The sequence below is a fragment of the Austrofundulus limnaeus genome, unplaced genomic scaffold (assembly GCF_001266775.1).
Source record: "Austrofundulus limnaeus strain Quisiro unplaced genomic scaffold, Austrofundulus_limnaeus-1.0 Scaffold196, whole genome shotgun sequence".
NCBI classification, from domain to species: Eukaryota; Metazoa; Chordata; class Actinopteri; order Cyprinodontiformes; family Rivulidae; genus Austrofundulus; species Austrofundulus limnaeus.
In genome coordinates, this window is record NW_013952598.1 from 701,653 (window position 1) to 716,234 (window position 14,582).

Here is a 14,582-nt window from a genome sequence, read left to right on the forward strand (position 1 = left end):
CACACACACACACACACACACACACACACACACACACACACACACACACACACACACACACACACACGTTGTTCAGGACTGGAGCACAGCAGCGAGCGTGAAACAGGCAGGACTGTTTGTGTTTTGGAGGGAAAGAAGTCTGAGATTTTCAGTTTGCCTGCTGGAGCTTTCTGTGTGTTGGCTGAACAACTTGACCGGGACGTTTTCTCTCATCCCTCACGGTGAGTTTGACAGTTTGCTTCAGTATCTGTGCACTACCATAGAAACCCCGCTGTGAACTGTACAATGTAGCCACTGTTACACATTGAATGCTTTGCAGATGATGGAAGCTTTATTTTGGCAGCCGATCGTTTGGGGTTGTGACAACTTTCATGCAGTATAAAGTGGATTTTTTTAAAAACATTTAGTTTTTTTTTTTTACTTCTGGTTAAATATGAGTTGAGTTAATAATAACAGAAGTTTATAGAACATGTCACCGTGCACTGGTTTTATCATAAACAGCCAGCTGAGCGTCCCATCCAAACTGTGGAGTCAAACCAGTGGAAAAGGAAAACAGCAAATTTTCATACAGAAGAGAAACAACGTCCTCGTGGCTTTCTTGTGCAGGTTTAGTGACAAAAAGAGCAGCTTTCATTCAATCAGATGTTTTTTTAGCAGCTTAAAAGTACACACTCAACATATGGCTTTATTTCTCATTCACTCTTTTCATCCTTCTCTTTTTTTTCCCAACTGACGCTCATAGAAACATTCTTTCGTGACAGCAGCAGACCATATGCTTCAGCTCCCATATCTCTGTCTACCTCAGCTGGATGTATGGAGTTGGCTCACTTCTTCACTGATAGGTACTGAGGGGAGTGAGGAGGTGATGGTGGGGGGCTGAGCAGGGCTGAACTCCAGGGTCCCTATTAATTTGCACAATCTAAACAGGCAGGCAGCACTTCAGCTGCAGCTCCAGTCAGTCTGACAAGACCTCCATGTTTGATTGGGAGAAGTTGGTTAAAGAAGCCCTTCGAGGCTGACTGAGAAGCTTTGACATCTCTGTGACCTACTCAAGCTGTTCGAGTTAGCAGAGTTTCCCTCACCCCAAAAGCCCACCGCTTCATTTATCAGTCAGCATGTCTAATCTGTCCACCGGCTGGTCGTTAAACTCGCTTTGTTTACCCACAGGTCAGAGGCTGGATTCTGATATGACTTGTTTTCCTAAAGTTTCCTAAAGCCTGTCTGAAACTAGTCTGAAACTTAGTTTTAGTCTTTTCAAAAYCAAAGTCTGGTAGAGAATTACAAAAAAAAAATGTAAAAAGTGTAGTTAAGCTGTTTGTAATTTGTTTTTGATTAACAGTAACTAACATGTGCTGACACAACAAATACTGTACACGCTATTTTTAACAAGCTCGAAATTTAATTCACGACACCTTCGTTTTTCAACAGAATGTGTCAATAGGTGTGAATWTTTTTTTCTATTTAAGATGTTTGCAGTTTTTTAGACAGGCACATTTTATTGCACTGTATACGATAGTCACGCACTAAACGTCCAACAGAAATGCAGAAATATTTAGTGATGAGCAGCTGAAATGCTGTGAAAATGATGAAATGGAGCAGAAAGTTGCACCAGATCAGATGATGATCAGCAGATCTCTCTGACCTGCAGCTACTGGAAACACTCATCCTCCAAACAGTGTCTTTCAAACACCACACTTTTTTTTTTTTACTAGTAATATTGATTTCTTATTGTCTCTTATTGCTGAATGATTCAGGAAATATTCTACAAAATTAACTTAACTTTTAATGGAATTTTTGGAATTCTTAGAGAGACCAGAGTGGCTTCAGTGATCTTGATGATGCAAATAGAAATAATAATAATGATGATGATGATAGAAAGCCCAAACACTGCATTATATTGGTAWCAGCATTAGCCATTAAATGGTTTATTATTTAAACACTCATCAATGCATTTTTAACCTGTTACATAGTTGATCAAAAAATAACGATCTATTTCCAGATTTTTTCCTCATACCAACATATATAAACATACATACACATGGCCTACAGTCTCTCAGCTAAATACTCTTTGGATGTAGGGTCTTTAAATCAACCCAAAAAGTTGGTTTTGTTTGTTTATGTTTTGATTTTATCATTAAGTATGAATTGACATTTAAAAAAATGAGAAAATTAAAAATTGGGTTGATTTAAAACATTACTGCACTGAAACTAAAATCAGTTTTTAAGCTAAGCTCTTATCACAGAAGCATCCAGATCGACCCTTTTTTATSTTTGTTTTGTTCTGTTTTTGTTTTAAATTGATGAAATTGTATTTTTGTTGCACTGTTACAAAATGTTTTTCTTTATGTCCAGTGGAAGGACAGGGAGAATTGTGTCTCTGAGCTTGGGTTGGGTATTGCAGTTTGATTCTATATTGTTTTAAATGCTTCAATATCAATTTCACAATAATAACACAAATAAGTCATTACAATGCCTGGATATCTTTTAGATATTTATTTTCTTTGTCATATGAAATGGTATACATTAACATTTTTGAGAATATCTCAATAAATCCAACAGTACTGGTTCTAACATGACAAATCAATTCAGAGGATTTTCTGAATCAGTACTGAATTGGAAACAAATGAATTGCAATGCGTTGATGAATCAATATTTTTATCCTCCCCTGAATACAAATCATTGCATCATGTTTGCTTTTAAGGTAGATATCCAGTGGTTTGTGCTTTGATTTTGGTTAAAATGATCCAACAGGCATAATAACAGATGGCAGAGTTGGTGTTTCACTAACTGCTGTTGGGTTTGAAGTTAGAGGTCAGTAAAAACCACCAACTCAAAAACTTTTAAACCATCCAAGCTGCCCTAACTGCACTCTTCTTAAATCTGAAAGTTGGCACCACGTGATCCGTGGAGCATTGTGTGTAACAGAGTCATCAGAAGAAACCCTACAAATCATATGTTGTGTTGTTTTTGTGCTGCTGGAYGGTTACCATTATTGCCAAATGGACTAAAGTCGTGGCTCTATTTTTAGAGTTTCAAGTGAGTGAGCACAGAGGAATGCTCGTACGAATCAATTTGAACTTGCAACTACACAAACTCAGCTGTCTGAAAGTGTCGTCTGACTGCGATGAGCTTGATTTGTCTCGCAGCCTCTTGCTTGTGTCTGCAACAAGACAAAACACAGACTATCAGATTTACGCAGTGGAGCGGTCTGACTCTGTCTCACATCTGGAGCACATCTGGAAGCTATTAACAATTTGCCTTAACCCCCGCGCAACTCGGTCCTGCATCTCCATTACCCTCCTAATACCTGCCAGAGCCRACACAACGTGGTCTTTACAGGGCGAGCGGTGCCGTGGCACACCCTGGACGACACAAAGTGTTTTATCTTTACTCCTCTTTGCTTTCAGCCAAGCTGGCGTCACCGAGGGAACTCTGACTCGTGTTGACTTCATAACCCCAACCAATGTTGAAAAGTCGGCAGTCAGATAACAATGCCTGACTGRGTTGAGTCTGTGTTTACTCCTGACAAAAAAGAAAAAAAAATGTCCCTGAAATAGAAGCTGGTATTCAAAGAGTCTGTGTCAGAGTACAGAGCATCACCACATTAAACAACAAAGTCAAGTTTAGTCTCAAATAAAATATGATTTTTAAAGGATTTTGAGTGGTCTACTTTTAAAAAAAGGGATTTTTAGAGCTTAAAAACAAGATTAAATCCAAATTTAGTTCCCATTTGAAWGGAAAAAGAAGAGAAAATAAAGCAAATAAACTATAAAAGCTGGGCAAAACTCAACATATTTTGTTGGGKTTTTTTTGTATTTGCAGCTGGCAGCGCTGCGCAGCAGAGATCCGTGTCAAACTTTTCRAGAGTAAAAAGCAGGAGCAGATTTCAGACTGTGAAGTGAATTATGAAAGCTTCCTTATAAGGATAAAACAATCTTTTTTTAGGTCCTGCCTTTTAGTTGTTTTTGAGATTTGAAAAAGCTCTTGGAGCCAGACAGGTTTGGGCTTCTCTGAGAGTTATGGGACCTAGAGACTGTGTTTTTTTCTCTGATCGTACACAAGAACACTGAACTGATGCTACAGCCAGCAGGCAGACTAGCTGAGACACCGACACGCTTTTATATAAGTCCAATAGGATGTTAAATAAAAGTTTAAAAAGTGAGGTTTATACAACACTCAGACAATCAAACTCTGAAACTTATGTATAGGTTGTTTTAGCAGTGGCTGTACATGACTGTGCCTTCATTTCTCTTATAACTTGGTTTCAGAAGAAAACACGACAGAGAATGAAAATGGAGTGACAAACTGGTGACACATGACACAAGTCTGGAACGAAAACAAAACAAAACAAACCAGAACCTTTAACCTGATACATGAGCTGCTTTCAGGCCTGTTCCCGTTTTCAGTTTTAAATGTTTCAACCTTATTTGATATACAAATCCTTTTTTTTTTTCATCCTAATTTCTTGTGTAATTTCTGTGTTCAAAAGAACATTTTGAGCCTGATCAGACAGGGTCAACAGAACCAGCTGCCCTGCATCTTGTCCTGATCTAAACCACACATCTTCTGTTTCTAAATGTAACAACGTGGATGCCGCTTTTAAAGGGGACAAGTGCAAAATCCACGTTTTAGCTGTTAAATTCATTTTGTTGTGGACTTGGAGTCTCCAGGAGAGCAGAAAATTAGAATTTAGTCTCTYCTGGTGCTGCAAACATATCTTTAGATTCTATTTGAGTCATATTTTTCACTATAAGGTTTTCCGAACCRTTACATCACAGAATTTGCAACCGAACTGCCAAAATAAGGTCTGAACTTACAAAGTGGTCCTCGTCATTCTCCTCTGACTCTTGCTCCAACATGCAAGGCTGGATGGACAAGCCTTCTGTTATTGACACATTTTAATTAATTCGTAAATAAAACATTTCTCTGATGCTCTATCGTAAACCCCTCTATCAAGGACCGCTCTGGAAGCTGGAGGGAGTGAGGTGTGAATCGCGTCATTTGGATTTAAAGAGACAGTGCCAAAATGAGACACTATGGACTACTTATGAATGATTTAAACGTGAAAAAAACCTTAATCTTGATGTCATGGAGAACATGGAGAAAGTTGCTTTCTCCACAGATCCAACTCTTATCTGGAACTGAAGGGAACACGTCAGGACTGATTTCACCCTACTGATCTTTATAAATGATTTCCCAGAAGCTGTAAACAGAGAACTTGTGTCTTGTCTCTGTTTATCAAGTCAAACGAGAAACAAAATTGAATCTCAGCTCTTGTGGGCAGAAGTGGAAGACATTTCTTTGGCCTTATTACAGGTGTGTGATAACTGTGTAAAGCCATCCAACAGAAAATTTCCACATACAGTTTCATGTTCTTTTGGCTGTTTTAGGCTGCTGTTAACATTTTGTCAGATGCTGTGTGATTTAATTCATGAGCAAAGGAAAAAGCAGACTGCTGATTACGGATATTTATTTAAGTCACTGGAACACATTTCAGAATGTGAAAAAAGTGCGCAAACAACTAAAGTTAGTGTGTTTGATGCTGAATGTCAGACTATTATTTTGGTGGTTCAGCTATGGAAAAACACAAAGGAGAAATATTTTAAAGGGTGGTGTGTGTGTGTGTGGGGGGGGTTATTATGAGCAGTCTGCAGCTGAGCTCAAGCCCCACAGAGCACTGAATATGTGAATATGTGCTGAAGTGGGAGTGTCTGAAATGGTAGGAGGTTCTTAAAGACACAGCATGTAGGATTTTGGCAATTCTTTTAGCCGAAATTGAGATAATCACTAATGACAATAACAAAAAACATGTCTAATTATTGCAGACAAAGACCTTGTTTTATTATTTTTACCTTATAAAAAGCTGTTTATATCTCCATGGTCATGGGTCCCCACTACAGGCAGCTGCCATCTTGCACCGCCATCTTGCCTACGAAGGCTCATGAAGGACAAACTGCGGTGGCGGCRTCAAAAACRGTTTTAGTTGTAATACTATAAATGTAATATTTGTTGTCTGTCATTGTAGCTGGGATAATTTTACTTATTAAAGCTCATAATCTTACCACTTGAAACATCACTAGYCCTGAAGCTGCTGGTAGACATCGCGGTTGGAATTATCAAAGGTTTTTGACACCTGAGAGACACTGTAGCAACTCCTTTGCGTTTGGAAGCCGGGGGTGGGGGTGGGGAGAGGACCAGGGAGGATGATTCAACCACTCAACCACTAGATGTTGCTGAAAACAACAAATCCTTCACACTGTGCCTTTAAAGGGACAGAGGCTAATTTGGAAAACGTTTCTATTATGATGCAAAGTCAGATTTATGTTTGATATATTTTCATAACAACTGAAGGTAACAGTCACTGGATTGTGGTGTAGAACTGAAATATGTGCTAGGAAAATACATAACAACACCCTCCCCCCCCCAAAAAAAAATCTATGCCGATAATCAAAAGTAAACCTCCAGCTGTCATAATTCATGACAGACCTTCGTGATTTTCCTCACTGCAGAGGCGCTTTGTTTCAACTCACAACAATGACATACGATGAAATATAAACCTGTTTATTTTTATTCTGCGTAGCTTCATCCAAAGCAAACCACATTTGTAGGAGCATCACAGAAATCTGAAGTATTAAAAATATTTCTTCCCCTCTGTGGCTCAGAATGCACCATAGCGAAGAATTTTAGGCAGACTGGATTTCTTGTGCAATTTGACTTTTTTATGTTTTGTGGATAAATCAACTGTGGCTTGACTGCATGCATGAGATCCACTGAAGGGTTGTGACTTGTTCATGATAGAGGAGCCTTGCGGTTGGATGGTTTGTGAAATTGGTAAACCAGGAAAAAAAGTGTTTCTGCTTAGTGACAAACATTTGCCTTGATGGTCTGTCCCTGTTGGGCCAGTGTAGATACTGTACATAACAAGTGTTTGAGTGGTTTTCTTTTCAACCAGGAACAAACTTAAGTGAGGTTGTCAGAGTTTTAAATAAATAAAGAGGTAAAAAGTTCAGTTGATAAATAATCTACCGGTAGATGACTTGCGTGTACAGCAGACAGTTCAGTCATTGTGTCGTACTAATTTTACACAATAGGGCCGATGCTTAAGGAAACCTTTGACTTGGATGTTGTCCCAGCTGAACGGGACACACGTTGTGAGAAGGAAGTGCGATTGTCCTATCGCCAAGATGATGGCAACAAAAATATCACGCTACGTTTGGATTTTCTCTTCCACTCAGCTCCTTAATCTAAACCACAGCAAACAACCAAAGCCAGAAATAGTACATGAACTCTTCCCAGACCACAACAACAATGTCTGCTGTAAGTTATATAAATAGACCTGCTGACTGACAAAGTTCATAAAACTCCGTTGTTTGTTACTGGGATGATATTTTAATTTTTACACCCCCCCCCCCAAAAAAATGCATTTCTCCCTTCACAGGAAAGACCAGGTCTGGAYATGTTTAAGGATAATTTATTGGTCTGTAATGTACAAAGGATCCAGGAAGAGGATGCCTGCGTGTTTGACCTGAGGATGCAAAGTCCGGAAAAAGCAAACGGTAAAACCAGCAGAGACTGAAAAAATAAGAATAAAAAAATTAATAAAATAAGAGGACGTCACAGAACGCTGGGTTCAACAAGAAAAATTTGCTGCAGCGTGTTTGACTGTTTCACTTTTAGTTAGTTTCATTTAAAAGTAAAAGTTTTATGCAACATTTGTATCTAAATTTATAAAATGAGAAACACTTTATAAAATGTTAATAACAGTTTGTTAGTTCAATATGGCTGCCACAACAAACTGGACATATAAAACCCTCCATTCTTTAGACACTTCCCTACAATTTAGTATGGTGGTAGCTGAGACTCATCTTGTAGTTCATGTTCACTCCGCAAAATCTTTCATCAGAAGTGATTACATTTTAGAGTCAACCCAGTTCAAGATGGCTGCCACCAGAGTCGGCTCTTGGCATAGGCGAACTAGGTGGTTGCTTAGAGCGCCATCTGTTGGAGGGGGCACCGAACTGCAGAAGAAAAAAGTAACTATTTGTAATCCCTGGTTTTAACTCTGCGTAGTGCCCCTTTCAATTAGCTTTGTCTTAAAAAACTATAATGAAGTATTACAGGAAAAATAAACCATAAAACATCCCCCCCAATGCAGCAATCACCCCCACCCTCTCTCTCATTTGATTGATGCTGCACTGACTCRTCCTGCTCCAGCACTCTGACTGGGGAGGGGCTTAGTAGTGCCTCTCAGGTAGCGGTTCATGTTGACAAACCCAATAACAACAAGCCTGTATTTTGTTGTCCCATACATGTCAACCTCTTCGGATGTTTACCTGTATAAAAAGCCTCAAAAATCCATAAATCTTGCAAAAAATCCATACAATTCGTCCCTGGGGGGGGGGGGGGGTGTCATCCTTGCTTGCTTCGCCCGCTGCGAAGAAGAGGAAAGGAGAGCGGAAGAAGTTCAAAATTTATTTTTCCTGGCAGAACAGATTGGAAGATGGCTATTTAATGTTATTTATTATTTTTTAAATCATCCTACAGGCTCTGACATGTCAGATAAATTTGAAAATGAGGTTTTGAAAAAATCCGTAAGACTTGAAAAAATCCATAAGATTGCTCTATACGTCCGTATACCTGCAAAATGACGTAAAATCCTTATAATTTATAGACAGTCTGTACAAGTTGACATGTATGTTGTTATTTATTTGCTTTCTGGGAAAGCAAATAAATCTAAGTTTACCATAGTACCTTACACTGTCAAACTCGTTTTTAGGTGTTCAAATTGGGGTGGGTGGGATATAGTTCGGGGTGGGGGGATTGCGCTTCAACTCGCCTAGGGCACCAAAATGGCTAGAGCCAGCACTGGCTGCCACTTTCATCTGACCTTACAGTGCACAGTAATAATAACTATTTAGTCAGTTTTACAAAATCTGTGCTACAATCAGCATGATTATACGGTCATACACAACACGTACTTTGACTTTGACTTTCTGGGCAAAAACTTTGTCCAAAACATTTGCAATAGCTGTAAAACACAACACTATTTGTCTGTTAGCAAAATATCTCATGAACAAATGGACAGATTTTAATTGCATTTTCAGAAACAAATCATTGGCTGTACTGTACATCTGCAACCGATTACCTTTTAGTGTGAATCCAATTCAAGATGATCAACTAACAGACAATACCCAACAGAAAATTTGCTATAATTCAGTCAGTTTCACTTATTTTGAGGTCAAACTTAATGTTGAAGTAGCTRAGAGTCATTCACAACACAATGCACAAGGTTACCCTTAGTTTGAYCAAAAGAGCTACAAAWATTTTATCATGATATTTTCTTRGTTTAAAGCTCTGGCATGTAAACTGAGGGATGTTTCCTTGAAGGCCTTTTTTCTTTTTGTTAGTTTTAGTTCTAGTTACTTCTTAAATTAATTAACTGGGCAGTGTCAGTCTGCCATACTCCCCAGAGGACTTTTATTTTAACTCATAATATTTACCAGACTTTTATGATTGTAACATTTGCTTGAGTAAAACGGTTTGATTCACCAAACCACTGGTGCACGGCCATTTGAGACGGTGACTGCTTCGGTTCAAAAGTCTTTAGAGGAGTGCAGGACCTGTGACAGCAGAGTAAACGTTTGGAGAAAATGCCTGAAAGTTGAGCCACGGCATATTAAAACCTGAGGCAGGGCGGCAGTGGATCTGTTAATAATTTCCTGGTCTGGGTAAAACAAAAACACGGCAACACAACAAGGCAGGATAATTAAACGTTAGGACGGTTTTTCAACAAAGTCTCTGGTTGTTTCAGATTTCTGGGTGTTTCGGTTGCATTCCTGTATGAGAAGAGGCCAGATGCTGGACTGCTGGTGTCCAAGATTTTCACTTGACCATGGCCTGAAGAATGACTCGTCATTTGATCCAGTTCAAAGAAGAAAAACATGACAACAACAGAAAACATCATTAAAAAGCTCCCCATGGATTACATTAGATTCTGCAGAAGGGAGGAGATGAATCTGGTCATTATGTAAAAAATATTGGTGGAATCTTGCCTGGAAGATAACCCACCCAACTGGGTTGTGCCGAAACAAAAGGTCATCGTGTTCCTCGGATGGGGGCGCTTGACAGGGTGGGCTGGAAAGCTTGTTGCTGTGGTGACTCCTCTGTCACTCAACCCCTGAACACTTCCTCAGTCAGGCTCTGTAGAAATCGACCAAGAGTCAGCAAGATCCGAATCTGCTCAGAAAAACACAGAGGCTCTCTTAAACCAACCGCAGCTGGCAGAGGAGCGTTTCCTAAACACAGCTACAGGTTGTTTCGCTTTTCTGAAACTACACAGCTCAGCATTTTTAAAACTTTCAGCAGGTTTATCAAAGGTTTTTGTGGAGCTTGCTATTTCTTTGTCTCCTTAAATGTAACAATGTCAATGTTTTATCACTGTGAAGTTAAAAAAACAAAGGGCGGTTGTGATCATTAAATTTAATCATTAGAGAATATGAAACGATTTGCTAAGTTTTAAAAAAAAACTAGAAAAATTAAAATTTCTGCAAAAACTCAATGTGAACGCTGAGTTCGGAAAAATCCGAAACCGAGTTGATAAATCGAAAAGAGGCAGAACAGTAGCTAAAAGGAGMWAAATGAGCTGAAAATGAGCTAAAACATAAAGGTAGCTAATAGTAACTGTTGAAAGACTAGCTGAAAGGCTTGCTAAAAGTAGCAAGAGGCTGACTAAAAGCTAAAAGTAGCAAAAAATTCATTCAAACTAGAACAACAATAGTGTAAATACTGAATTAGCATTCACCTAATGATGTTCCATACCTGATAAACACAAGTGAAGGTACCTTTCAGTAAAAACAGTTTAGGAGTTAACCATTTCATTCTTCAGCCTGTGTTTTACTCCATGCGGGCGCAGCCAGAGCACTAAAGCCTGTCTTTTACAGGACTCTGACAGGCCTGCCGTTGTTTGCGTTTCAGATGCCTCTGTGACTTTGGCTCTAATGTAGCTTGACATCTGTGTGTGTGTGTGTGTGTGTGTGTTTGTTTTGTCTCAGGGTGGCCAAATGAACTGTTGAGCCAGAGGACCAAAGATCACAGGTCTTCATCTACGAAGGGTAAAGCCAGAAGCCTTTTCCAATTCACGCCACAGCTTCTCTTCACATTATGAGCCGGGACTGAACACCTGCATTGTGGTTTCATTTTGCGGTACGTTCCATTCGAATTCTGCACTCATCTTTACTTTTACTTCTGCTTTGCGACGTTTGTTTGGGGATGTTGCGTATGTTTGGATATGTGCTCGAGTTTCTCTAAAAATGTAAAATCCATTAGCAAACGAGCACGCGTGCTACCTTAATCATTATGAGAGTTTGGTTTGTGCTGTTTGAGGACATCCATATGATCCATGCGTAGGCATGTGGTGACATGTGGTTTGATTTAGAGAGCAGCAGGTTAGAGTGGGAGGGTTTCAGAGTTCGTCATCATTTCACACAAAGAGATTATTTTTTTCCCACAGCCCCAGTCATAACACAGAGCTTATGTTAAAAGGGAATGGTGCCAACATTAGTTGGAAGGATTAAAGGCCTTTTGAGTTCTGGGCTGAGTGGTCTTCCGGTGCCACACTCATGTTATAACATTATGTCATTCGGTCGAGGAGGTGGGAATTCTTGACAAACTAAGGAAAGGCAATGTAAAGGTTAATAAAGAAAATAAAAGAGTACAGCACTGATTTGTTTTTCTCCTGCAGACAAAAGTTGCCAAGGGAGAACAGGTGAGAAACAAGACAAAGACTGAACGTAAAAACAGCCTTTAAAGGTGAATGAACCTTAACCATATGTCTTCACTGGTTTTGATAGAAAATAAAGCCAGTGGAGGCATGTGGTTCCACGGCTTCTTGGAAAGCTTTCTCTCTAGGGAGAAAAACTTCCTGTGGAGTTTTAGGGGTCCTGACTGCACGTAGGGATGGATAAAAACAATAGAACTCGCCAGACGTGAAGGATGCCGGAAGGATAGATCAGTTAAATGTCAGGGACACAACTTCCAAACAACACAACACGCTGGCCTTTTCATAAACTGATCTACAAGCCCCACCTGACAGGTGAGAGCGGTGGAATGATAACTCTTAACCTCTTGTATACAGTTTTGTCATAGTTCAGAGATAACAGCAGAGGCATAGGACCGTTTGCCAAAAGCTTTATGATGATCCAAGATGAAGTCATTAAGAGACACGCAAAAATGTTTTCGTCAGCCTCACCCCACCCATCTGGAAGCACAGGAAGAAATCAGTGGGCTCAACATTTGCAACTAATGCAGCTCTTGTGGGAGGGAGACTGGAACATTTTTTCAAAGATTTCAAACACCTAGAGCAGTATTATATGGGTGCCTGATTGAATTATATTACAGAGACAAGCTAAAGATGGCTATATGTTGGCTATTTTTCAGGTGGGGAAGAAAATTAATCCAACACCACCATGGATGTCAAGAAAAAAGAAATGGATCTCCTGAGCAACAGCATTGCTGCATTTGCACACATAAAATGTAAGTCTCCCTTCAGAACAAAGTAATACCTAAATTAAAGTGATATCACAGGATATCCACGGCTGGTGTGACATTCTGTTGAGTCATCAGTGTGTCTTATTAGCACTGACTTAAGTCACAGAGAACAGAATATTGAGAAAAGGTCAATAATCTTTGACCAGGCTAGGCTAATGGATCGTCCAATTAGCAGAGTTGTGAAGTAACTAAGTACGAATACTTTGTTACTGTACTTAAGTAGAAATTTTGGTTATCTATACTTTACTTGAGTAGTTATTTTTCAGCGTACTTTTTACTTTTACTCATTACATTTTTACACAATTATCTGTACTTTCTACTCACTACATTTTTTAAAAAGGTAAGAAGTAGAAAGTTGTTACTCCTATTTTATTCCAAGTTGTTGTTACGTAAAAAAAATACTATCCTGATAAAGTGTGTCTCCTGGATGGAGTGAATTTAACTGTAGTTGGATGAGAAATATAAATATATGCCGTTCTGACAGCCTATTAGCTTATACACAGTCCATCACAGCTGCACGCTGTTAGAAAAAATATTTTTTGGAGAAGTCACCTCCCAATAAATGTCACCGTGGAAAATCTAACTGCTCACTTTTACTCAGTACTTTTACTTTTAATACTTTAGATTTTGTGTCAGAAATTTACTTTTGATACTTAAGTACAAACAATTTCAGATACTTTAAGACTTTTACTCAAGTAATATTTTTAGAGAAGACTTTAACTTTTACCAAAGTATTTTTTTGATAAGATACTTGTACTTTTACTCAAAAGTGTAATTTTGAGGTACTTTATACAACACTGCCAATTGGACTTTTTTGTTTCCTCTGTGCTCTGTGACTGGTGCTATTTGACAAAACATCACTACACAAATGACTAAACTATCCGTATAGCTTATGTTTATACTGTTAAAAAACACTATCCTAAAAACAAAACTTATCTATCTTCAATATTTTTTGTCTCCTTCCCAGCAAATCCAGAGAGCTTCGGCCTTTATTTTGTTCTTGGCGTGTGTTTCGGCTTGGTGTTGACCCTCTGCCTCCTGGTCATCCGCATCTCCTGTAAGCCACGGACCACCATCACTTCCTCCCCACCTGAGAAGAAAACCCTTAAGGACGTCAGCGAGGAGGACGAGGAGAGCGACGACGATGAAGACGAGGAGATGGACGGCGGCGTCGAGGCACCTGTTCTGTTGCCCAGCACCGAAATCCCTGTAGGCAACCATATGAGCCAGTCAGACGGGACTCTGAGTGTGAACGTCTTTACCTCAGCCGAGGAGCTGGAGCGTGCACAGCGGCTGGAGGAAAGAGAACGGATCATCCGGGAGATCTGGAGGAACGGACAGCCGGATATCCTGGGGACAGGAACTGGGACAATTGGAAGAGTGCATTACTACTAAGGCACAAGAGACTAGAGGGAAAAACTGATCTCAGTGGGGGAGTTATGGACCTTTTGGAAGGACCTGGTGTCCTTGAAACCTGTCTGTGTTTGATACAAAATGATTTGTGAAACAGGGAAAATAAAGTCATGGAGCCACATTTGATAAACGTGGCTTTGACAGGTCTGAACTTTGAGATATTGCACTTCCTCTGTAGCATCATATTGTTAACTACATTTAACTGAACCAATGAGTGCCTTAACGGCTGATTTACCCCTGTGGAAATGATGTGGTATGAATGTTGGATCTGAAGGATTTATGGAGAAATCAGTCGAATAGAATATTTGGTGCTTACTGTCAGAGATAAACACGAGATGTGTGGATGTAAGGAGTGGGAAATGAAGCATTTTAAATAAAAAGCACTATATTTKTTGCAATGACAATGATTTGTTTCTTGTGAAAATGTTTCTGCTGTTGAATACGTTGTGGGAAGATTTCATTGTGTGACTTCATAAAAACAGCTTGAGGTATGTTGCTAAAAGGAAATTATTAGAAAATTAGATTGTTTAAACAAACACAAGACCTGCAGGGGATCTGATATTTCTGTAGTACGGAGTAAAAACATTGAATTTGGTGTACCTATAATTCGGTCAGGAATAACT

At 39.3% G+C, this 14,582-nt stretch overlaps 1 protein-coding gene and 1 long non-coding RNA gene across 2 annotated transcripts; one reads left to right on the plus strand and one right to left on the minus strand.

Annotated features, from left to right (window-relative positions):
- Window positions 1–6: 6 nt before the first annotated feature.
- eva1ba (eva-1 homolog Ba (C. elegans)) lies at window positions 7–14,366 on the plus strand. Its single transcript, XM_014018590.1, has 4 exons — window positions 7–221; window positions 11,052–11,202; window positions 12,436–12,531; window positions 13,514–14,366. The coding sequence occupies exons 3-4, from the start codon at window positions 12,465–12,467 to the stop codon at window positions 13,939–13,941; spliced, it is 495 nt and encodes a 164-aa protein (XP_013874044.1). The 5' UTR covers window positions 7–221; window positions 11,052–11,202; window positions 12,436–12,464; the 3' UTR covers window positions 13,942–14,366.
- Window positions 9,408–11,045, minus strand: LOC106524687 (uncharacterized). The gene is made up of 2 exons (XR_001311023.1): window positions 10,819–11,045; window positions 9,408–10,200 (listed from the first exon to the last, which is right to left on the minus strand). It is a non-coding gene; the product is annotated as an uncharacterized LOC106524687 (long non-coding RNA).
- Window positions 14,367–14,582: the final 216 nt, after the last annotated feature.